The 23361-nt window shown below is 66.1% G+C and overlaps 4 protein-coding genes across 4 annotated transcripts; 2 read left to right on the top strand and 2 right to left on the bottom strand.

Moving 5' to 3' along the window:
* Positions 1-44: 44 nt before the first annotated feature.
* CHLRE_06g278129v5 (uncharacterized protein) lies at positions 45-6136 on the bottom strand. Its single transcript, XM_043063083.1, has 9 exons — positions 5805-6136; positions 5561-5638; positions 4147-5446; positions 3738-3885; positions 3309-3422; positions 3005-3096; positions 2580-2699; positions 2193-2334; positions 45-1977 (listed from the first exon to the last, which is right to left on the bottom strand). Exons 3-9 carry the CDS (start codon positions 5157-5159, stop codon positions 1159-1161), a joined length of 2448 nt encoding a protein of 815 aa, XP_042923789.1. The 5' UTR covers positions 5160-5446; positions 5561-5638; positions 5805-6136; the 3' UTR covers positions 45-1158.
* A 640-nt stretch (positions 6137-6776) lies between these two features.
* On the top strand, positions 6777-9762 carry CHLRE_06g278128v5 (uncharacterized protein). The gene is made up of 4 exons (XM_043063082.1): positions 6777-7074; positions 7360-7727; positions 7925-8599; positions 8845-9762. Exons 1-4 carry the CDS (start codon positions 7041-7043, stop codon positions 9103-9105), a joined length of 1338 nt encoding a protein of 445 aa, XP_042923788.1. The 5' UTR covers positions 6777-7040; the 3' UTR covers positions 9106-9762.
* Positions 9763-9816: 54 nt separating this feature from the next.
* Positions 9817-14182, top strand: CHLRE_06g278127v5 (uncharacterized protein). Its single transcript, XM_043063081.1, has 6 exons — positions 9817-10067; positions 10489-10637; positions 11053-11120; positions 11345-12060; positions 12397-12946; positions 13328-14182. Exons 1-6 carry the CDS (start codon positions 9913-9915, stop codon positions 13646-13648), a joined length of 1959 nt encoding a protein of 652 aa, XP_042923787.1. The 5' UTR covers positions 9817-9912; the 3' UTR covers positions 13649-14182.
* A 12-nt stretch (positions 14183-14194) lies between these two features.
* On the bottom strand, positions 14195-23196 carry CHLRE_06g278126v5 (uncharacterized protein). The gene is made up of 17 exons (XM_043063080.1): positions 22932-23196; positions 22753-22855; positions 22551-22599; positions 22157-22245; positions 21744-21842; positions 21281-21360; positions 20850-20997; positions 19981-20636; positions 19211-19699; positions 18540-18939; positions 18130-18201; positions 17348-17632; positions 16879-17022; positions 16481-16622; positions 15984-16102; positions 15512-15642; positions 14195-15267 (listed from the first exon to the last, which is right to left on the bottom strand). Exons 1-17 carry the CDS (start codon positions 23051-23053, stop codon positions 14661-14663), a joined length of 3735 nt encoding a protein of 1244 aa, XP_042923786.1. The 5' UTR covers positions 23054-23196; the 3' UTR covers positions 14195-14660.
* Between the last annotated feature and the right edge of the window lie 165 nt (positions 23197-23361).

Below are 23361 nucleotides of genomic sequence, written 5' to 3'. Positions count from 1 at the left end.
TATTGGATGGAACGGTGCATTTGCAGTTGACAACTAGTCTCTTCCATCTGCATCGCGACGTCTGCGGCCTGCACCCCGGCACCATCGCCACCGCAGTTGCATGCCTTCTCCACACCTCCCACCCCGCCCAACACGCTGCCCTGCCAAGCCCCACGCTCGCGTGGTGCACGCAAAGCTGGTCAACAAACCGTACTGCTACTCCTGATTATTGATATCAGAATTTGTTATATGCATTAACTAACTGCTAGGGCCGTGCGAGTAACCAAAAGGGATGCCCCAGAGGATGCTGCCCCTGTATCTTTCCATGCATCTCACTAGAACCTGTTTGCAGGCCGCAAGCGCCGTCCTCGTCCCTGTCAGCGAGAGGGAGAGCCACCTTGCTTGTCATGCCTGGCAGTGGCCACGAAGGTTCTTCCTGTCGCACGGGGTACTCCTTAACGGTGTTCCTTCTCCCTCCAGCAGCACGGTACCCATCCTCAAGTGACCTGTGGCCTAGACCGCTCGACATCCACGTTGGTCCTGCATCCGCCGCAAGCCTACCAGGTGACAGCCAGCACAGCCTAGCACAGAATGACCATTGACGGCAAAAGTATCACCACCATCAGATGGCTACACCCCTCCCTTGCACCCCGCCTGCAGCTGCCGGGGCGCAATGTCCCAAAGGAAACAGGAACACATACATTCGCACATTCGGCATCACCCTTGCCCATCACGCATCAGCCGTCGGCAGTCCTTTCTCGCCAGTTGCCAGTTTTGCCCTTGAAGCTTCGATGGAGCGCCTTGCCCTGCTTCCTTGTACGAGAGCCTAGATGAACTTTTAATTCCACGGCATTCTGCCAACGCCTCTGCACTCGGACACCACCACACAAGTGCATACACCGAAACCATACACGCAGGCCGGGATGTATTATTGCAGCAGCTGCCTTCAGAACTCTGAACTCTTCTCGCTATTCTCAAGCACCCCCCTCGCCCCCCGTTGGAATTGGAATGATCTACCCCCACCATATCTGCACCCCGCAAGTGCCATTCACACCCAGCGCCGCACAATGGAGCTCGCATGCCCTCAATACAGCGCCCACACACGTACCGGCCCGTTGCCTCGCCTTGCCTACTCACTCCTGCAAGCCCCCTACCCCACCCCCCCTGATGTTATCACCCTCACAACGGCTCCTCATCAACGCTGCTGCCGGCACTGGGCATGCGGATGACCTGCTGCCGCCGCGGAATGGCGCGCAGCGCCGGCACGGGCGGCCCAGCCGCCGGCGCCGCGCCGGCGCCCCTGCCGCCCGCCCCGCGCACCGGCTTCGTGGCTAGCTTTGTGCTGCTGGCGCGCCCGCTGCCAGGCTGCGCTGCGCTGCTGCTAGCGCTGCTGCTGCGATCGTCGGCTGCTGCAGGCCTGGCGCTTTGCCGCGACATGGCCGTCGCCACGCTCACACCGGCGCCTGTGGTCAGCGCGTTGCTAGCTGGTGGCAAGCTGGCCCCTGCGCCCGGCTGTGCACCCTCCGGCTTCGGCGCCGCGGCACCGGCGGCACTGCTGCTCGTCACGGCGGCACTAGTACTAGTCGCTGGGCTGCCGGCCGAGCCCGACGTCGCCTTCGGTGCGGCTGCAGATGTGGATGTGCCTGCGGCCGAGCGCCCGCTTGCTCCGGAGCTGTCCCAGCGCTCCCCGCCCTCCTCGTCCCACCCCTGCCCTAGCCCGCGCGCATCCACCGTGCCCTCAGCCTGCGGTGCCGGGCCTGCCGGCTCCGCCACCAGCCACGCCTCTGCCGCGCCCGCCTGCACCTCCTCTTCCGCGTCCACGTCAGCGACCGGGACAGCGGTCAGGCGCGGCCGCCGCAGCGGCAGGCCGTTGGGCGCCACGGCGGCGGCGGCGCGCGCGGCCTGCCACTCCACGAATGCGGGGTAGCGCTGGGTGAAGGTGGGGCGGTCCCAGATGATGGGGCTGATGAAGGACTGCTTCTTCTGCAAGCCCGCGTCCTGTGTGTGCGTGTGCACGAGAGTGTGTGGCGAGCGGCGGCAAGGGCAGGAGTTGAGGTGACAGGTTTTGGCGCTGGCAGATCACTGGCCGTCGCTTACAAACAACGCTCCACATACATAACGTGTGGAACACATACATAGCCCGGTCGACCCCTTCCACCACGCCCCTGCAACCGGCCTGCCCGCCCGTGCCGCACCGGCCTTCCCCTCCTCACCACCAGGAATCGCAGGTGCGCCAGGGTGCGGGGGTTGTGTCCGCGCAGGCACCTGAACACCACGTCGGGCTGCGTTACCGCCTCCAGCTGCGACAGCCAGGCCGGGGAGGTGCGGACCAGGCACATCAGCGAGGCAGCCGACCTGTGGGGAGGAGGAGTGGCAGGGAGGAGGGAGAAGCGGGACCTGGGTGGTGAAGCATGACGAGTTGGGAAGGGCCGCATATCGCGACCCTGCGTCTGCTACTTGCGCCAGCCTTCGCCGTGCTCTGCTGACCCAGGCGCTACCCGGTAGCCTGACTCCCGTCCCGTGCACGCGCCGCCCAGCAGCGCGCCCGGTTCGCCCCCCCGCCCCGCCTCCCCCCCCAGATCCCCTCCTGGCGCCCGCACCTGTGCAGCTCCGCGGGGTCGGCGGCCAGCAGGCCCGGGTACCTGAACACGGCGGCCCGCGCGTGCTCCAGCCGCACCCCCAGGCTGCTGGTGATGGTGTCCAGGTTGGTCTGCCAGTGCCTGTGAGGAGACGCGAGTGTGTGCGTGTGTGCAGGGATAATGGGGGCGATCCTATGAATGTAGCCGTGCCTGCGGTTGCCAAATTACTTGGACGATGCCGGGCCTCCTCCCATCCGGAGGAGCCCAGCGGGACCTTTCCCGAAACCCCTGGGATCCCCTTCACAGACGCCTGACCCCAAGGAGCCCAGGTTGCACCTTCCCGCCCTGCAGCCTCGCACTCCCGCCCGACGGTGCAGACCCGGCGGTGCTCCAGCCCCCAGCCCTTAATACCAAGTGCCGAAGCCCGGGCCGGCGGCCGCACGGACCTGAAGTCGCGTGTGATGAATGCGGGCGAGCGGCCGAGCATGTTGCCAATGTCCGCCTCCGTCAGCGCCAGCAGCGAAGCCGCGTCGCTCGCCTGCAGGCCGCACACACACAGAAGGAGGATCGATCTCATATACCGCACACACACGGCGCCGCGGGCACTCGGGACTCAATACCCCACTGTCCGCAACACGTGCCCGTCTCACAGCCGCAGCCTGACCGCCGCGGTTTTGAATCCGGGCTTTGACTATCCCACTACGAACACTGTTGCGAGCTTCCAGTCACCCGACAACGAGTGCAACTTACTTTGGACGTGAGCTGCATGGGGTCCTCCTGCAGTAGGTAGGAGTGGCTCAGCACCAGCCGCCCCAGCGCCGCCGGCGTCAGCGGGATGAGCGAAGACAGCGTGCGGTGAATCAGCTGCGTGTGCGCGTGTGGGGAGGGGGGCAGCATGGCGGCACATGTGAGACAGGATGCCGGCGCGCTCCCTGGCATCATGCGGCGGGAGACAGCGTGACACGCTTCATTACCCCCGACGTCAAGCGGTGCCATCCAACGGCCCAAACTAACACAGGCACACACAGGAATAGGTTCAGCCGCTTCCCCTTGCCTTTTTAAACACAACCACAGCGGCCCCCCTCCCAATCCGGCGAGCCCTGACGCCGTCACCGAGCCACGCATCTCGGAGGGCAGCGCCTCAGCCTCAGCGCCTCAGCGCCCCTGCAAGTGCCCCACCTTGTAGCGCCGCTCCGAGTAGGTGAGCAGCACGGGCCGCTCCAGGCACAGCAGCACGGCTCGCGCGTGCGGCAGCGCGAACAGCGCCTCCAGAGCCGCCAGCTTGGAGGACAGCGTGGCGGGCCCGATGCACAGCAGGTTGGGGTGCCTGGCGCATGTACACCGTGTGTGCGCATATGAGTGCGAGTGTGTTGATGAGGAGGTTGAGGTCAAGTTCCATCAATGTGCAAGTTACGGTATGGCGAGGAAACTCCGGTTGTGAGGTAGTGGTTCCCGAAAGACCACGTGCACCGGCCGTGTTCTCAAGTGCCCTGCCACTCGCCTCCGTCCCAGCTCAACCAACCCCCATACCCCCGCTCCAACTCCATCTCCTCCACCAACCTCCAACTCCCCAAAGCGCAGCCCTCACCGCGCCACCACGGCCATGGCCGCCTCGAACGTGACGCCCAGCAGCCCCTGCAGCGCCGCCCAGTTCTCCGCCAGTGTCTCCGTCTGGTACACCAGCAGCTGCGGCTGCCGGACCACCATGTCCAGCGCCGTCTTGCGAGGCACCATGAGCGAGAAGGTCAGGCCCTCGAGGCGCGAGCGCACGCGCGCCGGGTCCACAAGCAGCAGGCGCGGCTGCAGCAGCAGCATGCTGACGGCGGCGGGCAGGTCAATGCGCGCTGCCGCCGCCAGCGTCACGAAGCGCCCGCGCAGCGTCTCCGGCGGCAGCGTCAGCACGTGCGGGCACGCCAGCAGCGTCTTCAGCATGCTGCGGTTGGCGGTGGTGCTGGTGGTGGTGCTCGCGCCTGAGCCAGGGGCAGCGCCAGCCGCCGCCCTGGCGGCGGCGGCGGGGCCGCCCGCCGCCGCCGCCAGGGACTTGGTGGGCGGGATGGACATGAAGGCTGCAAGCGAGGCCTCCACCGCCTTGTTGGGCAGCGCCAGCAGCAGCGGGCACCGCGCTACCAGCAGCAGCGCCGCGCGCGGTGTGGCGCGCCGCGAGCCGAACGTCTGCTTCATCAGCCGCCGCAGCCCCGCCAGCCGCTCGCGCAGCATGCCCGGCGGCCGCACCAGGATGCCGCGCAGCTCGCCGGGCGGCAGCCCCGCCAGCACGCGCAGCGCCGCTGGCGGCCGCACGCGGAGCTCGCCGGCGACGCGGATGACAAGCAGCCGCAGCGCGTCAGGCGGCACGTCCACAAACGCCGGCTGCGACAGCAGCATCTTAAGCGCGTCCTCGCGGGAGAGCGACAGGCCCTCCGACAAGGCCTCTAGCCGCGCGCCCAGCACCGGCGGCGGCAGCTGCAGCACCGCCGGCCGCCGCGCCACCACGTACAGCAGCTGATACGCGGATAGCCCGGTGACGCGGGTGTAGGCCGCGATACGTTCCGCCAGCAGGCGAGGGTGGGCGCGCGCCAATGCGGGCTGACGCTGCAGGATCATGAGCAGCTTTTGCCGGGGCAGCCCGAATGCCGACACGAATTCGTCAAGCACGACATCTGGGTCGGGCGGCAGCGCAGCCGCCTGCGCGTCAGGACCACCGCCGGAGCCGGGTCCAGCTGCGGCTGGGTCGCTGGCGGCTGGGTCGGATCCGGAAGAGAGCTGCGCCGCGGTGCCAGGCTGCGGCTGCTGCCCGCGCACCGCGCCGTCCGCGACCGGATTAGCGGCGCCGCCCGGGCCGCGCCCTAGCGTGCTGTTGCTGTTTGTATCTAACGTTGAGGTATACGCATCTGCGGATGGCAGCGTCAACTAGGATTACGCATTGTAGAGGACGCCAGGCACGGGAGGTGGACCGGCGGCAGGGGTGTGTCAAGGCTAGCCGACCAAAAAGCCCCGACTCGCACCTGCGCTGCTATAGGTGACAACTTGTGCCCGCTCTGTACCCAGAGCAGATGCACGTGTCCATCTTGTGCAGCGAAATCCTGCAGCGAGCGAAGGGCGCCGGTAGTGATGTTCGAGTGATTCCAACGCGGGCTCACCGCGCTGACAGCCATCTCGCAATTCAGCCAATGTGAGACATATTCACAGCTTCCAGGAATACAGCTAAACAAACCTAGGGAACAAAGCGATCGTCTCCGCGCGTCTCACCGTGGGCATCGTGGTGGCGCGGACCCCCCACGCGTCGGTCCACTGCGAACGCCCAGACAGCTCGGCATCGCGATAATGTTGGGCATCTAAAGCTTTCTGCAATTGCAGATCTACGTGCGAGCGACTTTGCCCCTGAGGCCGCTTGCATCGTTGCCCCTGGTACCCAGTCAATTAGAGACCTATGAGCGATGCATCCTAATCGGTCGTTATGTTGTTACACTGGGTACACAAGCAACAGGAAGTCGGAGGCCGTGTTGGAGAAAGTCCCGACGCAAAGGCGTTGCGCTCTCGATGGAGACGCACTACGCAGTCTGTATACTAAGCGCATTACATATAGCTCGGCAATACTGGCATACGAGTGTTGCGCTACGACCGACGCAGATCGGCACGGGCGGCGTGCCAGGTGCATGCACCAGAGCCCCGCCCTTCACCCCCAACCCCCGCTACCCCGACTTCATTGCTACCAACACGCCCCCAAAAGAACACGGTACGTTATGCACAATGCTGCTAATCCAAGACATGCAGGTGTGCGAGTTTCCGTGACCGCGTTGATTGTGCAGGCTGTTTGGGTCAGTTTGGGTCTCATGACCGATGGGAAGTTACAGGTTTCCGTGGCGTCTTTGCATCCGGTAAAAGCTTGGAAGGACTGCACTGCATTGCACTTTTATCTTGTTTCCAACTCCTCCAAACGCGGGCCCACAAGTTGGGTACTGCGGCGTGACTGCAAGTAGGGCAGCCGCGTACGCATCCGGGACCCCAGCAACTCGGGCTTGACCCTCTAGGCCTGCCGACGATAGGGGTGGCATGGCCACACCATGCAGATGTTGTGCCTGGGCTGGCTAAGGTGAAGCCATGTTCCAAGCCGTGTCCCTTCACAAAAGTTGTGCTGTGCATGGTGGGCCGGCAAAACCCGGAATGACACCCATGAAGGGCCACTGTTATACAAAATAATTCGCATGGACTTACGCAGTACCTAGCGTGCTATCCGTAAGCGCGTTCCGGAAGTCGTTCCGTTGTGCATGGCGCACTAGCCAAGGTTTGACGACCGGAATGGCCCCGAAATTGGCCTCAAATCTTCTCGCACAGCTCCAAAAAGAGTACAAGGAAATAGCAAAGTTTGCTATCAGCGAAAGAGCTCAAGACTCGGCGGAGGACGATGGCTCCAATTCTGTCTTTGAGGAGCCCCTTCAGGCCAGCACCCTGCTGGAGTTTGCCGCAGCGCTCACGCAACGGGTGATGGGCGATGATGGTGACTTGAGCTATGCCACCCGTAAGTGTCTCGCCACCGCCCCACTGGCGCCTCCCACCGTAGCCCCTTGTTGACGCTTGTGAACCGAGACGGCTGTGCCCACGATGGCAGCCCCAAGTGTTGCCCGGCCACTCCTGGCACCATGCAAGGCGCCCCTGAAGCCAAGCCTGTCTCCACTCCCGGACACCCCCGCCAGCTCAGCCCACCTGCCCTGCTTGAACTAGTTTGGGCTGGTATAAACAAACCCACCCCCGCGCCTACGCACGCTCTCCCCCTCCCGCCGTGCTCCTGCCACCACCTCTGCAGGCAGCGCCCTGGAGAATTTTGTCCGCGGGCACCGCATACCCGCGCACCCCAGCGAGCCCAACTGGAAGCACTTTGAGGCGCTGCAGGCCGCCGAGGCCGCCACCGCCGACAAACGCGCCTTCCTCCGCAGCGCCCGCGACCTGGTGTTAGAGGCCCTAGCGTCGCTGCCGGACGGGCCGGCGGCCGGCTACAGTGGCAAGGGCGGCGCCGGCGGCAGCAAGGGCGGCGGTGCCGGCAAGGGCGTATCGCTGCCGGCGATCAAGACGCTGGTTGAGGCGGACTGGGAGGCACAGGGCGGGACAGGCTTCGATGCGGCCAAAGTCACAGCAGCAGTGAAGGCGCTGGTGCTCAAAGGCAGCATTGTGCAGGTGCGCGCCCGGTGTGGGCATCGGTGTGTATATGTGTGGGGTGCGTCCAGGCAGGGCGATCAGGCGCCTGAAAGGCATATCGTGTGGTGGGGCCAAGTCGGCCAGCGACATGCACAGCGCGCTCCGCAGTGCCCTACGGCTCCCGGAACGTGCCGCTCACACGCCAACACACACGGGGCCGCTCGCTGCGCCTGCAGGTGGGTGGCCGCTACCACCTCGCCAAGGGGAAGGACAAGCCTAAGCCGTCGGCCGCGGCCGCGGCCTCAACCAGGCACAAGGCCTCGGGAGCCGCCGCAGCCTCCAGTGAAGCCGCAGCAGCCGCGGCGGGGGCGGCCAAGCTCAAGGCCGCGGCCGCGCGCAAGCCGGCGGCCAAGCCTGTCCCCAAGGCGGCCACTAAGGCTGTAGCTGCCAAACCCAAGGCCGCGGCCCCCTACGCGTCGGCCGTGGCGCGAAAGAACCCATTGCCCGGGCCCAGCAGCCCCGCAGCCGCCGCAAAGCCTGCGGTCTCCAAGTCGCCCGCTCACAAGGCGGCGGGGGCCGCCGCCACGTCGAAGCCAGCGGCGCGCGGCAAGGCCGCGGCCCCGGCCGCGGCGTCGCCGCGGTTGGGCCGTGCCGGCGCCACACGTTCCGACGCTGCAGGAGCAACAGCAGCTGCAAAGTTGTCCGGGCGTGGGCCAAAGGCTGCCGCGGGCGGCGTTAGGAAGGTGGCGACGAAGAAGGTGGCGGCGGCGGCCGCCGTGGATGGCACCGCTGGCGCAGCGGCGGAGCCTCCTCAGGTGGTTGACGGCAAGCCCATGTGGAAGATTGAGAAGTTCGTGTCGCTGCGCAAGGGCCGCGGGCGCGGCAAGCGCACGCTGCGGGTGCGGTGGCAGGTGAGCGGCGTGCGTGGCGTGGGAACGCGCACGGCGAGGGCGAACCCTCGGCAGTCAGGGGGAGAGGGGAGGAGGTCGGGGGGCATGCACACGGAAAGCTCGGGCCAGCCATGCTCGGCACCCCTGGGCGCTTCCAGCGGCGCCGGCTGTTGCTGACTTTTCTCGGTTACAGTTTTGCACCCAACCTGGGGCTCACTCTCTTCCTTCCGTCTTAACTTCCAACCTTTCGCTTCCCCTCACTTCAGGGCTGGGGCGCCGACGACGACTCGTGGCTGCCGGAGAAGCAGCTGGTGGAGGACCTGGGGGCGCAGGGCTTTGCGGAGCTGCTGGAAGAGCTGGAGCAGGCAGGAGGCGTCAGGGGCAAGAGTGCCAAGGCGGCAAAGGGCGGCCGGGGGAGCAAGGCGGGCGCGGGAAAGGCATCGGGGGGCGTGCAGAAGCGTGCTGCGGGGTCGGGGGCGGCGAAGAAGCGGGGAGCTGCAGGCGCTGGGGGGCGTGGCAAGAAGTGAGGAAGTGGTGGTGGCGCAACGCAAGAGGCACCCAGGTGCGATGGGACAGGGTAAGGGGCAGGTTGGCGTAGTCCCGTAGTGTGCAGCGTACTCCCAGATCCCAGTTTGCAACGTCAAGGCAAGGAAGGCATCCAGGTGACTACATACAAGTGCAAGCATTGTGCATGCGTTTCTAATGATGGTGACCTTGACATGAGCATAATGCATTCACCAAGTTGCGGTATTTGCTGGCATTCACCAAGTTGTGGTACTTGCTGGCTTGAGTACAGGCTCATGTCAACAAACGGACAGGCGGTGGACGATGGAGATGGAGTGAGTGGTAAAGCCTCGGGCCGTGAGGTCTCGCCGGGCACTGAGCATGAGCGGTGGGCGGTGGGGGCACTGCAAAATTGGACAGGCCAGAGCAATGGCATCGCGCGGAGAAGGAGCACGCTTGAAAGGAGCTGGACCAGGCTGGACTTACAAGCCCGGAATTCGTTGATATACCAGGCCGTAATAGCGCGATCAGATGCTTATACGAGTGGATAGTATCGCTAGTCCTTATCCTCAGAAGCTTTTATAGTATCTGCCGCTGTTAGGGTGCCAGCAGTGCCCATGGTGTTTCGTGCCAAAACTTGACCAGTCATGCAAACTGCTGCTCAAACGTCCTCGAGGTCCTGCCGCATCTAAGTTGTCACTGCAACGCAAACTACTTGCCACAAAATGGCCTACCGCAAAAGCGAAGCTGTCGATCGTCTGCGCATTTCGAGAATCGCGTAGGCGGAAGCGTGAAGCCTTGCCTTGCAATACCAAAAGCAGCATCCAAAAATGCCTCCGCGACCGTCTCGGGGGCATGCCGTGGAGGCCTTGCCCGGCCTTTCGCTGCGTACCGCGATTGCTTTAGTGCTCGCTGTCTGGGTCGCCTGCACGGTTATTATGATGCACTATCACTCATTCACGGACGTCAGAAAGTTCTCATACAGGTGAGCGGGGCTCATCGCGGGGTAAAATTCCCCGCGTCTCGCCTGCGACAGCCGGGCGGGGCGGGGACGGCGTCGGTGGCAATTGGTTGGGCGCTGAGCAGTCGACCGTCTATGCCCTCTGGACGGAGCCCTGGGCAGCTGTGGAGGCGCACAGCGTGGGCGTCAGCGCCACGGCTTGATGAGCGGGGGCTGTGGGGACTGGGAAGGGTCCACACAACACATCTGCGGCCAGCGCTGCGGTGCCATTCAAAACCACAAGGGGAAGGTGTCGGCACCGTGGCCCCCCTGGCATGTGTGTATGTGCACTGCAACAGACCCTGTGCATAGCGCATACACGCAGGAGCGACCTGCTACCCAGGCCTTGCAAGCGTTCCCCCTCCCGCCCGCCCACCTCTGCCCCACCCCCTCCCCTTGCCGATAGCGACCACGTCCGCGCCAGCTTCCCCGCCCCTCTGGCCCTGACCCACCTGGGCCAGCTGGACAGCAACGCGGCGCAGGCGGCGGCCTTCATGCCCGTGTACGACAACCCGCACCCGCCGTACGCACTTGTGTTGGTGGCAAACTACTACGGTGTGTACTTGTGTGTGTGTGTGTGTGTTGGGTGTGGGCGGGGGGTTCGGGCGTGTGAGCCAGGTGGGGGAGTCGCACGCGCATTGCGTGTCTGCTTGTCTTGCCTGCTTGCCTGCGTGCGTGCGTGCGTGCGTGCGTGCGTGCGTGTGTGTGTGTGTGTGTGCGTGTGCGTGTGCGTGTGCGTGTGCGTGTGCGTGTTTGCGTTGAGGCAAGGGGTTGCCGAGCCAGGCACCGCTCAGAAGGCCTGACTCGTTTGTCCCTGTCTCCCGTCTCCTCCGCACAACGGCTTTCCACCCACCTGCGCCGCCTTACCCACCGGCCCCCTCCCCCACGGACCTTTGCGCCGCTAGTTTGGCTTGGTTTGGCTCAGTTTGGGCTGGTATTTACCACACACACACCCTCCTGCCCACCCCAGGCTCCAGCAGCCTGCACCTGCTGCGGCCGGGCCACAGGCCGCTGCTCAAACCGCTGGCAGTCCTGCAGGTGCGGGCGTAGCGTGATTGTTTGTGTGTGTGCAGGTGCGGACGTAGCGTGCTTGCTTGTGTTGTATTTGTTAGGAAAGCACAAGGGGAAAGGGCCAACATCCTGTGCTTTTGAACAACGGAAATGGAACAAGACCTGCCTGAACGCCGACGTTACTTGCAACTGTGTGTGTATGCACACGCGTGGGCAACACCCGATCATTTCATACCCTTCCTCGCTGCCAGACCGAGTGCGGGCACAGCTGGGCCGCGTGGGAGCAAGGCGGCCGCCGCTGGGCCGCCATCGCAAACTACTGCAGCAAGGATGGCGCCGGTGATTCCAGCGGATCCAATTCCTCGTCCACCGGATCTGGATCTGGATCCGGCGGGCACAAGGGCGTGGTGATCTACGAGCTGGAGCAGCTGGCAGCTGCCTCCAGCTCCGCGGGTCCGGACTGGGGGTTCAAGGCCGCGGTGGCGTTGACGGCCAAGGGCGCATCGCACGTGCTGCATTTCGAGCTGCCCGGCGGCGTGGGTGCAGGCACAGGCGCGGGCAGGGGCACGGGAGGGCGGCGGCGGAAGGCGGCTGCGACGGCGGGAAGGCAGCGGTCTTGGCTGGGAGGCGGGAGGAAGGTGGAGGAGGGGGAGGTCGAGGAGGAACGTGAGGAGGAGGGGGCGGAGGAGGATTTGGAGGGGGAGCACGGCGGGGAGGAGCGGCTGCCGGCACACGTGTTGGCGGTTGCCGCGTACGGCAGCGACGAGATCGTGCTGTATGGCCTGATGTACGGCAGGACGGCGGCGGCGGCTGGCGGCGCCGCCGGGCTGAGCACGAGTGTGCTGCAGCGGATCCGGCTTCCAGGCGTGTCGTCAGTGGCGGCGTGTCGGGGCGGCGGCGGGCAGTTGTTCCTGATGGGACTGAGCTACTTCGACAAGGGCTTCTCCACCCGCTCCGCCGTGTACAGGTGGGGAGGGAAGGGAAGGGGACGAAAGGGGAAGGGAAGGGAGGGGCAGGGCAGGCAGGGGGGCAGGCAGGCTGCGGGCGCGTGTTGCCGGTGGGTTGCTGCGTGCGGGTCTTCTTTTAAGCGTGGGCTTCAAATTTCGACGGTTTGTAGAACATGACGTGCTCGTGATTGCATGACGTAACGTGTTCCACTCTGTGTGTGTGTGTGTGTGTGTGTGTGTGTGTGTGTGTGTGTGTGTGTGTGTGTGTGTGTGTGCATTGTATGTTTCAAACCATCAATATGAACACACATGTGTGCATGTGTGCATGTATGCATGTGCCCGACTGCCTGCTACAGGTGGGACGCCGCCAAGCGGCAGTTCGCCCTGCTGCAGGTGCTGGCCACGGACGGCGCCCACGGCGGCCGCTGCTTCCCCGTGTACGAGCCCGGGGCCGACCCCACCACCGCAAGCAGTAGCCACCTGCTCAGCAGTAGCAGCAGCAGCCGCAGCAGCGATGACAGTAGCAGCAAGGCGGGTAGCGGCGGGCAGCAGCAGCAGCAGCAGCAGCAGCAGCGGCACGCAGGCGCTCAGCACGAGGCGCTATACCTCGCCATCGCCAACTCGCGATCGGGCGAAGAGTACGAGGCCAACTCCACAATCTGGCGTTACGACCCAACCGCCGGGCGGTTTCTGTTGCACCAAATGGTTGAAACGGTTGGCGCGCACGATGTGCAGCACCTCCGGCTGCCGCCGCACGTGCTGGGGAAGCGCGGCGGCCGCTTCGCAACCTCCTCGGCACGCCATGCACGTCGGCCGGGTGGCGGCGGGAGTGACATGGGTTCCCAGGATGAGGTGACGGGCCCTGGGCTTGACGTGTTGGTGTTCGCCAACCGCGGCGTGGACCAGGTGAGGGGCCAGGGGTGGCGTGGCGGGGGTGGCCGGGGGGTTTGAGGGGCGTGGGGGCTTCCGCTACAGGTGTGGTTTCTGGTGGGAGTTAAGCAAGGCGATTAGGCTATGCATGCAAACGCAGCAGGGATGTGTGGCGCTCGCCAGTCGGCGATGCGTCCGTCGTTCGTCGCCGGCGGGCCAGCTGCGTGTGCGGGTGGAACTGTGGCTTACCGGAACACCTCGCTGCCGCCTATGGCAGTGGTGACCAGGCCCGGTGCTGCTGCCTGTACCGCGGTGACCGACGCCCCAGCACTACCCCTTGCCTCCCAACCACCTCAGCTGCCCCAAACACTACCCTATCTTTCACACGCTGATCCCGCACCTCCCGCCCGCACACAGGCCTGCTCGCTGGAAGAGCACAGCCCCATCCTGGTGTGGCACCCTGGGCGGCGGCGCTTCGAGCCAACCGCGCATCTGTCCGGCATCTCCTGCGCCACCGGGCTGGCGGCGGGGCGGCTGCGGCAGCACGGCGCCGCCGGGCCGCCCACCACCTACCTGCTAGCCACGGGCGATCGTACGGCAAACGGGTCGTACACTGGCGCCATGACCCACGTTTGGAGCTTGGAGGAGGAGAAGGCGCCGGGGGCGTTTGGAGGCGGTGGCGGAGGCGGAGGTGGCGGTGGCGTAGGGGGGCACTTCACGAGCACGCTGCAGCACTAGAAGCTGGGGCGGTTGGGGGTGAAGGACGGAGAGGAGTGGAAGGCAGCGGGGGGCCGGATGCAGATGGAGTAAGGGGCGATCGAACGTTGGATCGAGGATGGATAGCACGGTCAGATGTGCACTGCCTGGAGTGTCATCACGAATGAACACAGCAACTGCTCACCGGGGCTACTGCAGCCGGTGCCCGGTAGGTCCCAATCGGTCGTTGCAGCGGTCTTCCGTTCACTATGTGGCGGCGGTGCCAACGGTGTGTTGACGGGCGCGCACATGCATGCACTGGGAGTCTGTTGCCGACAGCTTTCTATCGGTGCGTAGAATTGGCAAGGTCGGTTGCCAACGGAGTGCGGAGACAAGAAAGGAACGGTACGCGGCACATACCATGCTGTGCGAGCACGTGGGCGCAACAGCCTGGTGCCAGCGGGAGGCATGACTGGCGGCGGTCAACTGTCGACACCACGCACGTGCGTGGCTTTGCTCGGCGCCCCAGAGCATGCCGGCACTGAGCTGGCAGCACCTGCTCCCACCCTGGATTGCTGTGCAGCCACGATGCATGCAGTGTTACAGCACAGCGCTTCCTCACACGACACCGACAGCACAAGGAGGGGCGCCTTGCTACTAAGGACCACGCACAGGGCTCACGCACGCCGCCCACCATGGCTACTTAGTTCCCGAGCGGGCGAGCCCTGGCAACGCCCTGGTGACTGGGCCTGGCTTGACGCCGGGCAGCGACGTGCGAGCCCCGGCAGCCCAACGCCCACGTGGGTGTCGCTGGTGCAGCCGCCACGCCCCTGCACCTTGCGCTCAGCCGACGTGTGGAAACCCCGGTCAAGCATGCACGATACACTGCAAAAGGCGGTCAACCGCTGGCTACCACCCACAATTAACATCGCATTCCCCACGACTGGACACTGCTCTTGCCTGCCCTGCTTCTACGTCCGCTTTCATCGCCGCCGTCACAGCCACGTCGCACGTCACACGCCACAACAACTCACGAGCATACAAGCAGCAGCTGCTACCGGGCGTCGAACTGATAGCCCCCCTCGCCGCCCGCCGGCACGCCGCCGGCAGCTGCCGCCGCCGCCGCCGCGGCGGCGTCCGCTTGTTGCTGCTGCTGGTACCGGTATTCGGGGTGCTGGTGGTGGTGGTGGTTGTGGGGGTCTAGGTGTTGCTGCGCGTCCTGCGGCGCCTGCAACTGCTGCGGGTGGTGGTGCTGTTGCTGCTGTTGGTACGGCTGCTGGTACGGCTGCTGTTGCTGGTGGTGCTGTTGCTGCTGGTGCTGCTGTTGGTACGGCTGGTGCGGGCGGTACTGCTGCTGCTGGTACTGCTGGTGCTGGTGTTGTTGGCGGTACTGGTACTGCTGTTGCTGCTGGTACTGATTGTACTGCCCGGCGTTGGCCCTCCCAGCGTGCGCCCCGTGTCCTTGCCCGTACCCGCCCCCGCCCGCCGCCACACCGCCAACCGCCGCCGCGCCGCCAACCGCCGCTGTGCCTGCCGTTCCACCCGCCGCCGCCGCACCGCCGCCGCCGCACCCGAAGATGCGGCCTGCCGACCAGACCAGCAGCAGCAGCACCAGCAGCCAGGCCAGGGTCTGAATTTCCGCGAGGAAGCGCAGGTTTACCCTGTGTGTATGTGTACGTGTGTTTGGGTGTGACACGGAGACAAAAGGGCCACAATCAGGAGCGGTTCAGTCTGTTGTGATGGTCCGCAAAAGAACAAGCGGCGCTGGACCCCTCGTAGGCCAGCCAAAGTCATTCAAGCACATCGTCAAAGCAACACCAAAGTTCACCACTGGGCAACGACAGCAGCCAGTGGGCCGCCTCCCCTGCCCCCCTGCTCCCCGCCCCCACGCCCCTCCGTACGCACCTCAGCCCCCTCTTCCTGGCCCACAGCAGCGCCTGCTGCCCCAGGTGCTCTGGCGGGTCCTCCGCCTCCTCGCCAGCCACGTACGGCACGTCCAGCCCCAGCGCGGCGTTGGCACGAGCCGACAGCCGCACCTGGGGGAGGGCCGGTGGGGAGGTGGGGTGGGGGTAGGTGGGTAGGTGGGGACGTGGTGATTGGGAGGTGGAGGTTGGGGAGGTGGGAGAGTTGGGGTGGTGGCGCGAGTGGGTGGGCCGGCATGGGACCCGCGGGTGATGATGGGAGCGAGGTGCCGAGACTGCAATGGTGGTGGGCAAGTGCTGTATCCCCTGGATGGGGCAGTGCAGGGAGCTGAAACGACAGGGACCACCCCCGTTGTCACAGCATAGGCCACGCTCTCCTCCTCCCTCTTGGGGCCCTGCCAACGGCCACCCGCCCCCCCACCCACGCGCCCCCCCCCGCCCCCCCGCCCACGCACCAGCGGCCGGACCAGCAGCCCGATCTCGTTGGAGGCGATGGGGCGCATCAGCGGGTCGCCCTTGTAGCAGGACAGCCACAGCCGGTGTGGGTCGTCGCGTGGGCCCAGGCTCCACCGGCCTGGCGGTGAGAGAGTGTGAGAAGTGTGTGTGTGTGTGTGTGTGTCTGTGTGTGTGTGTGTGTGTGTGTGTGTGTGTGTGTGTGTGTCTGTGTGTGTGTGTGTGTGTGGTGGTGGGGGGACGTAGTTAGGGGGGAGGAGGAATGGAGCACCAGGGGTGGGCGGGGGAAGGGTGGCATGCATACTGAGGCGGCGGAGGTGTGGTGGGCAGGCGTGGTGTTGCGCCGACAGTTGCACGGGAGTGGACTGGGGGTTTGAGGAGGGCGGGACGGGGTGGGGATAGGGCAGGCGTCCGTGCACCCAGGCCACGCTCCCACACCGCCCTCCTTCCTCGCCATCCCCTCCCTCTACTCCCGCCCGCGCCCTGCCGCCGCACCCACCCGGGCGCGGGAAGCGGCTGCCGTCCAGCCCCGCCCCGCCGTCGCCGCGCGGCGTGTCCGCCACCGCCGCCGGCAGGATGGCGTCCAGCGGCAGCACGGCGGCGGCGGACTGGCGCAGCGCCGCCACCAGCTCTGGCCGGCCCTGTGTTGGAGCGGGTGGTGGAGCGAGAGAGGGTGAGAGAGGGTGAGAGAGGGGGAGAGAGGGTGAGAGAGGGGGAGAGAGGGGGAGAGAGGGCGGGAGTGTGTTATGGTGGTGTTGTGTGGGATGGGCGAGGTACAAGAGGTCTGGCAAGCCGCGCTGGCGGCTAAGCCATGCGAGCGCACACATACACACACAACGCCATGCGCACACACACACACACACACACACACACACACACACACACACGCTCTCGCACCAGTGTCTCGGCGCTCCTCAACAGCAGGCAGGCGGTGTAGGCCGCCCCCGACACGTCCAGCGAGAACAGCCGCCCGCTCACGTCGGGCTGCACCCCGCCATTGGGCGGGGAGCCGGCGGCGGCAGCGGCCTCAAAGTCCTGGGCCTGCGGTGGCGGTTGTGACGATGGGGCAGTTGGAGCAATGGTGGTGGCGGTTGTGGCGGTGACGTTGTGGCGGCAAGTTGATGGGAATGGGGTTGCAAGGATTGGTACAGAGAAGGGTAGCGTGGGGTGTGTGCGACAAGTATGCATACGTGCTCGCAGCGGAACGAAAGCACCTGATCGCGAACCATCCTCTCCTGCCGTTTCCTTTGCTGACGCCTAAAGTGTATGGCCTTGCACACAGTCCTTCCCGCGGCCCCCTTGCCCCTCACCATACGGTATCCCAACAAACGCACCATCCATCCATCCATCAACACAACACACGCACCTGCTCAAACCACCAGGGCACGAGCTCCGCAAACTCGCCCTCCCCGCGCCGCCCGCCGCCCACGTAACCCTGCGGCACGCCTCCCGCCCCTCCGCCTCCTCCTCCGGCCGCCGCCGCCGCCGGCCGCACCAGCGGCAGCGCAAAGTCGTTGAACGCGACCTCGGCGGAGCGCAGCATGCGCAGCAGGTCGGGCCCTGCTGCGCCCAGCACGGCCAGCACGCGGTCCAGGTCACGCAGCGCGCTGTCGGGCCGGTACTTGAGCCGCGACAGCGTCAGCGACACAAACTGCGGTGGAGGGGATGCGGCGGAGGGGCATCGGAAGAGGAGTTTGGCAGCGGAGGGATGGCAGAGAGGGGTTGAGGAGAGGGGATGGGGAGATTGTGTTGTGGGGGGCTGTTTGGGGTTGTCGGGGTTTTGCGGGGAAAGCATTCCGGTAGCCCAAAAATGCGCAACGCCGCCGCAAGAGCCCACGCACAAGGACGTGCCACAAGCATGTACGGCGCGCCGCCGTCTTGGTCTTGCCACGACGCCTACGCCTCCCTCGCCCCTGCCCCATTCCTCGATGCCGCGGACTGGTGAAAACAACGCCACGCGCCCCTAGGATTAGGTATAGCCAGCACAAACGGGACGCCACGGCGAGCTCTGGCGCTGGACCTGTGGACGCCGTCGGTCATTGGTACACGCAACACCACACTTGCTGTCTACTTCGCTACACTTCTCTGTACCAATCCATGGAACCCCCCCGCCCCTGCATACACACACACACACACACACACACACACCTGCGGCAGCAGCACCGTGTAGAAGGGCAGGTGCGCCAATACGTGGTTGCGCCAGGCGGGCGTGTACTTGTACTGCGGGTAGCAGGAAGAGGGGCGATAATATTCATAATTACTTGAGGGGGATCACATTCATGATGATTTAAGGAGTAAGGGAAGGGCTGGGAGGGGGGCAAACAGGGAGTGACGGGCGTCGTACACGGCAGCCGCCGTGGCGTACAGGGTGGCTGGCAGCTCGCACGTCACTGTTATATTCCGATCTCTCTCAACCCGCTGGCATATTCCGATCTCCCTCAACGATCTCCCTCGGCCCCTTCACCGCATCTACAACCTGCGCGCCCGCAGTCCATCCTCCACGCTTCCAGACTCCCCAGCCCTCCGGGATTGGTTCAACGCTAATCCCCAGCCCTCACCTGCGACAGCAGCTCGCGCGACGTGGCACCCGCCACATCCCGGTCCCTCAGGTGCCGCGTCGCCTCCACCACCCCCGCCGCCGCCGCCACCGCCGCACTGCCCAGCGCCCCGCCCGCATCCAGCAGCCCGTGATGGTGGTTGTGGTGGTTGTGGTGCAAGCCGCCGCCGGCGCCCCCGGCGGCGCCGCCGGCACCGCTGCCGCCGCCCAGGCCGGTGGCGGCGGCTGCGCCGCCGGGGGCGCCTGCGGCGCCGCCGCCGTCGGCGGCTGTGGCCGCCGCGACGGCGGCTCGGCGCGTGTGCGCCGCGGTGGGGCACCAGGGCGCGATGACGGAGAGCCAGAGGGAGATGAGCGGCGTGAGGGAGGAGGGCGAGCTGGAGGGCCACTGCGAGAAGGCGCGCCTGCAGCGGCGAGGGGGAGGCGCAGAAAGCGAGGTGGAAGGAAAGGGAGTGTCAGAACGCTGGTCAGCAGGCACCGTCAGCGCCGCTCCGTTGGCTCATTGCGTTGCACAAGCACGCCACCATCAGCTGCGCCATTTGCACGTGCCTGCTGGCTGCTCCTTCCTCCTTCCTGGCTTTCTAGGCCGTACATCCGCCCACCAACACCCACGCTCCCTCACCCCTGCAGTCCCTTCCCCTATGCCATGCCCCCCTGCCAGCCCCGCCCCCTCACCGGAGCATGCGGTACACCTTGCGCGACACCGCCTGCACCGCGGGGGAGGCGCTGGCGCCGCCCACTGCCAGCGCCGGCGGCGGCACCAGCAGCCGCGGCGGCGGCGGCGGCGGCGTCTTGACCGGCGTCTCCGGCAGCCACGGCGCCCGCGCCACCTGCGCCGGCGCCACCGGCCCCGGCAGCACGCCGCCGCCGCGGCCGCCGGCGCCGGCGCCGCCCATGCTGCGACCCCCGCTGCCCAAAACCTGCATGCCAAGCCCGCCGGCGCCGCCGCCGCCGGTCTGACGTGGCGTGGTCAGGCCCATGGCGGCGGCGGCGGCGCCGCCGCCACTGGCTAGCATTCCGCCGGACCCGGCGGCGGGGACGCGGCCGGCGGCGGCGGCGGCGGCGCTGCCTCCGTCTGCGGGCTGCTCCACACAGAAGACGTACCGCACCAGCGCCACCAGCGCCTCCACCAGCTCCTCACTGGGCGGCTGGTAGGTCAGCATCCTGAGAGGCGTGCGTGTTCTAGAATAACAAAACGGAGTGGTGTGTGTATACGTGTGTATGTGTGTGCTTGTGCGCGCAGTCGTTCTAACAGGGACACACGAGGATGGGGTGGGGGAGAGGCGGAGAGGCGTCAGCGGCCTGTGTGCCGAGGCTGTGTGCGTGTCATGTCGCATCGTGTCGTGTCGTGTCGTGGAGCACAATGCAAGCAAGCAACGCGGCGCTAACAAAGCAACCGACGGCAAAGCATGGCCCCACACCGGGCTCCACATCGAGCATCGCACCTGACACTGGTGGGTGTGGTGACCGCAACGGGTGTGGGCGGGGCGCCGCCCATGCCGCCGCCGCCGCCCGCACCCAGGCCGCCTGCAGCCAAGCCGCCCGGCGACGCGGCACCCATCAGCCCGCCGCCCATGCCCATGCCCAACCCGCCGACGGCGCCGCCGCCAAGCAGCCCCGCCGCCGCCGCGGCAGCGGCGGCGACGGCGCCGGGCTGCGCGCTGGCGGCGGCGGCGGCGGCGGCGGCGCTGGCTGCCGCCGCCGGCAGCGGCTCCGCCAGGTCTGTCAACCAGAACTCGACCAGGATGGAAAGTACGACGGCGCCACGGCTGTCGGGCCCGCCCGCCGCCGCCGTCAGCGTCGGCTTGTACGACGCGCGGCCGCCGCCGCCGCCACCCGCGCCGCCGCCGCCCACACCGCCGTCGCCAATGCCCAGCCCCACGCCGCCATAGCCGTAGCCGCCGCCGCCGCCGAGGCCGCCGAAGCCGGCGGCGGCGGTGGCGGCGCCAGTGCCGCCGCCAACGTTGGGCGCGATGCCTGCGCCGCCGGCGGGGCCGGCGCGGGCGGCGGCGGCGGCGTCAGCTGCCCCGCCGGCTCCGCCGCTGCTGCGGGGGAGGAAGTACTCGAGGTAGGTCCGCAGCAGTCGGTAGTAGGGGTGGCTCTGCAGGGAGGTTGACAGTTTGAATGTCAATTAGTCCCACGAGAACCAGCTTACAAAGCCTAAGAAGAGGGCGTGAGCATCACATGAACACACGCACCGGCACACGCAGTCACCTGCACGCACCTGCTCGCTACCTAATCATATGCTGCGCGCACCCCACCCCCCACACCACACACGCCACACACAACCCGCCCCCGCCCCCGCCCCCCGCACCTGCAGCCCCCCCGCCGGGCGCCCCATGATGAGCCCGCCCACGATGGCGCTGCCCACGCTGCGTATGGCGCCGCCGTAGCTCAGCTGGCCGTACATGCTGCCCATCACGCCCTGGCTACTGCCGCCCGCGGGGGGCCGGGAGTCAACCCTGTGTGTTAAAGAGCACAAGGAAAACGTTGCGCAAAGACATTGTGTCAACCCTGTGTGTGTGTGTGTGTGTGTGTGTGTGTGTGTGTGTGTGTGTTGGCGTGTCCGTGTGTGCGCGCGGTTACATTCATGATTTTAACACACCCCGTCCACCCCTACCACTGGTGAGTGCAGTGACATAAGCCGCACCATACACACCACGAACGGACCCACGAACGGCACTAGCTCGCCACGCTTCCACGGCGCCTCACACCTCCCATTCCCCCTCCCTTGCAGCCCCCCACCTGGATCCGTCCGAGGTGCTGCCCCGCAGCACGTAGAAGGCCGTCCAGAACATGAAGTACTCCAACACGTTCAGGAACACCTGTGACGCGATAACGTGTGTGTGTGTGTGGGGGGGGGGGGCGAGGGCGTGTGCGTGCCCGTGTGCGTCATCACCTCGCCATGATCAGTCATACGACCCAACCGCCCAGCCTGCACAGCCAGCCTGCCGTCACAGCCGCGACCTGCCTCCTCCTCCAGCTTTCCTTCCCCGTCACGGCGTCACCCTTCTCCTTCTTGTCCCTCCTCGTCCCCAGCACCCTGCCCAACCATTCTGTTCTCCACATGAACGGCTACCTCCCCCGGACGGCCGCTCATTGGTAACAACTTCGTCTTTTCAAAACATCTTTGCAACCCCGCTAGTTTGGCTTGCTTTGTTTAGTTTGGGCTTTTATCTACAACCCCGCCCCCCCGCCGCCCCCCCACCTGCGGGCGGCCGGTGACGTCGGGCCGTATGCGGCCGCGGTACTGCGGCCACGAGTCCAGCAGCCGCCGCCCTAGGCCCCCGGGCTCCTTCAGCAGCTCCTGCGTCGCGTATTCCGTACATATATGAGGAGGAGGACGTGGTGGTGGTGGTGGTGGTGGTGACGTTGAGAAGGTGGGTGGTGGCGGAGTAGGGCGGAGAGGGCGATCCGCATGTTCCCTGTCCCCTCTTGCCTCGCTGCCCCACCCGATTCCGTACCCGCCAACCCCGCATCCACCCCCGAGCGCGCGTGCATGCGTGCGTGCGCGTGTGCATGCACATGCGTGTGCGTTCATGTGTCAGAAAGCACAAAGGAGGGGGCCCACACATGTGTGTGTGTGTGTGTGTGTGTGTGTTCCCCCTCCGCAGTCCGCACCTGCGTGTGCGCCGGCAGCCGCTCAGTGGGGAATATGTACTGCACCAGTCGGTCGTTGTCGGCCTGGGCCATGGCAGCAAATAGCTTGCCTGCACGGGGAAACACAAAATGGTGAGTGGGGGAAGCGCACACAGTGGAGGGCGGGGGTGGGGAGGCAAGCTCAGCACGTGCGGGTGCGGGTGCGCACGGCACAAGGGTTCTGGAGTTGTGGTGTTTGGGGGCGCCGGCCTGTGTGTGGCATCATCCGCCCAGGGCCTGCTGCTCCCATGCGCCACCCGCCTCTCCGCCGCCCGTCCCTCAACCGGGCACCCGAGCGCCTGCCCTCCAGGGATGCCGTACTCAATACCCGGCGGCCCGGCCCTCCGGCCCACACAAGACCCGACACGCCACCCACCGTCCGGCGCCAACAGGTCCACCAGCGCCCGCGCGTCTGCATCTCGGCCCTGACAACGCGCAACACGTGGAGGAAGGGGTTGCGTTTGTGATGCTTAAGGCTGTCTGCAGGATTGTGCGGGTCATTTAGCTCAGGGGCCCGGCATGGGCCGGGGCCCGGGAAGGCGGTGCGACCGCTGTCGCCTCCTGCCGCCGGCACGCACCTTGGTCACGATGTTGAGCCAGGACGCCTCGAAGTCGCCATACCCAAACACCCGCTTCAGCAGATTGGGAAACGACTTTTCAAAGAATCCACGAAGGTTGTCCCTGCGGATGCACAGCGGGCACCCAGGTTTGGCCGCCAAGTTCGCGCCTTGGCGCCAACATTTCTGCCAGTCCCAACCTGTTCGTCGCCAGGCACTCCTCCACTGCGAGGCATGTCTTCCTTACAGATCCAGCAGCCGTGTGAGGCGCATCCAGCAACCTATTGAGCTGCACAAACGAGTCTTTTGGCCCATACGCCATGCTTGCGCGCATATGCCTATGCCTGCTTGAACTGCATCTATTTCATGAAAAGAAATTGTGTTGAATGCGGAGCGCTGGCTCAGGCGCAAGGTCTGTCGCAGGTGCGATCCTGCAGGTCGCAAGCAAACTCAGCCGCTCTTGAGGGAAGTACAGGTGTGTGAATATGGATATAAAAGTGGTCAACTTGACGGAGCCGTTTGGATTGAGCAACCAGGAGGAGAGCCATCCCCTTGGCACGAACCCGGATGGGGCGGGGGCCGGGTTCCCCAGCTGAGGGACCACAGGGCCTGCCAGGGCCGTCAGAGACG

The sequence above is a fragment of the Chlamydomonas reinhardtii genome, chromosome 6, assembly GCF_000002595.2.
Source record: "Chlamydomonas reinhardtii strain CC-503 cw92 mt+ chromosome 6, whole genome shotgun sequence".
Taxonomy (NCBI): Eukaryota; Viridiplantae; Chlorophyta; class Chlorophyceae; order Chlamydomonadales; family Chlamydomonadaceae; genus Chlamydomonas; species Chlamydomonas reinhardtii.
The sequence above is the reverse complement of the archived record's forward strand: the minus strand, read 5'-3'. Positions and strand labels throughout refer to the sequence as shown.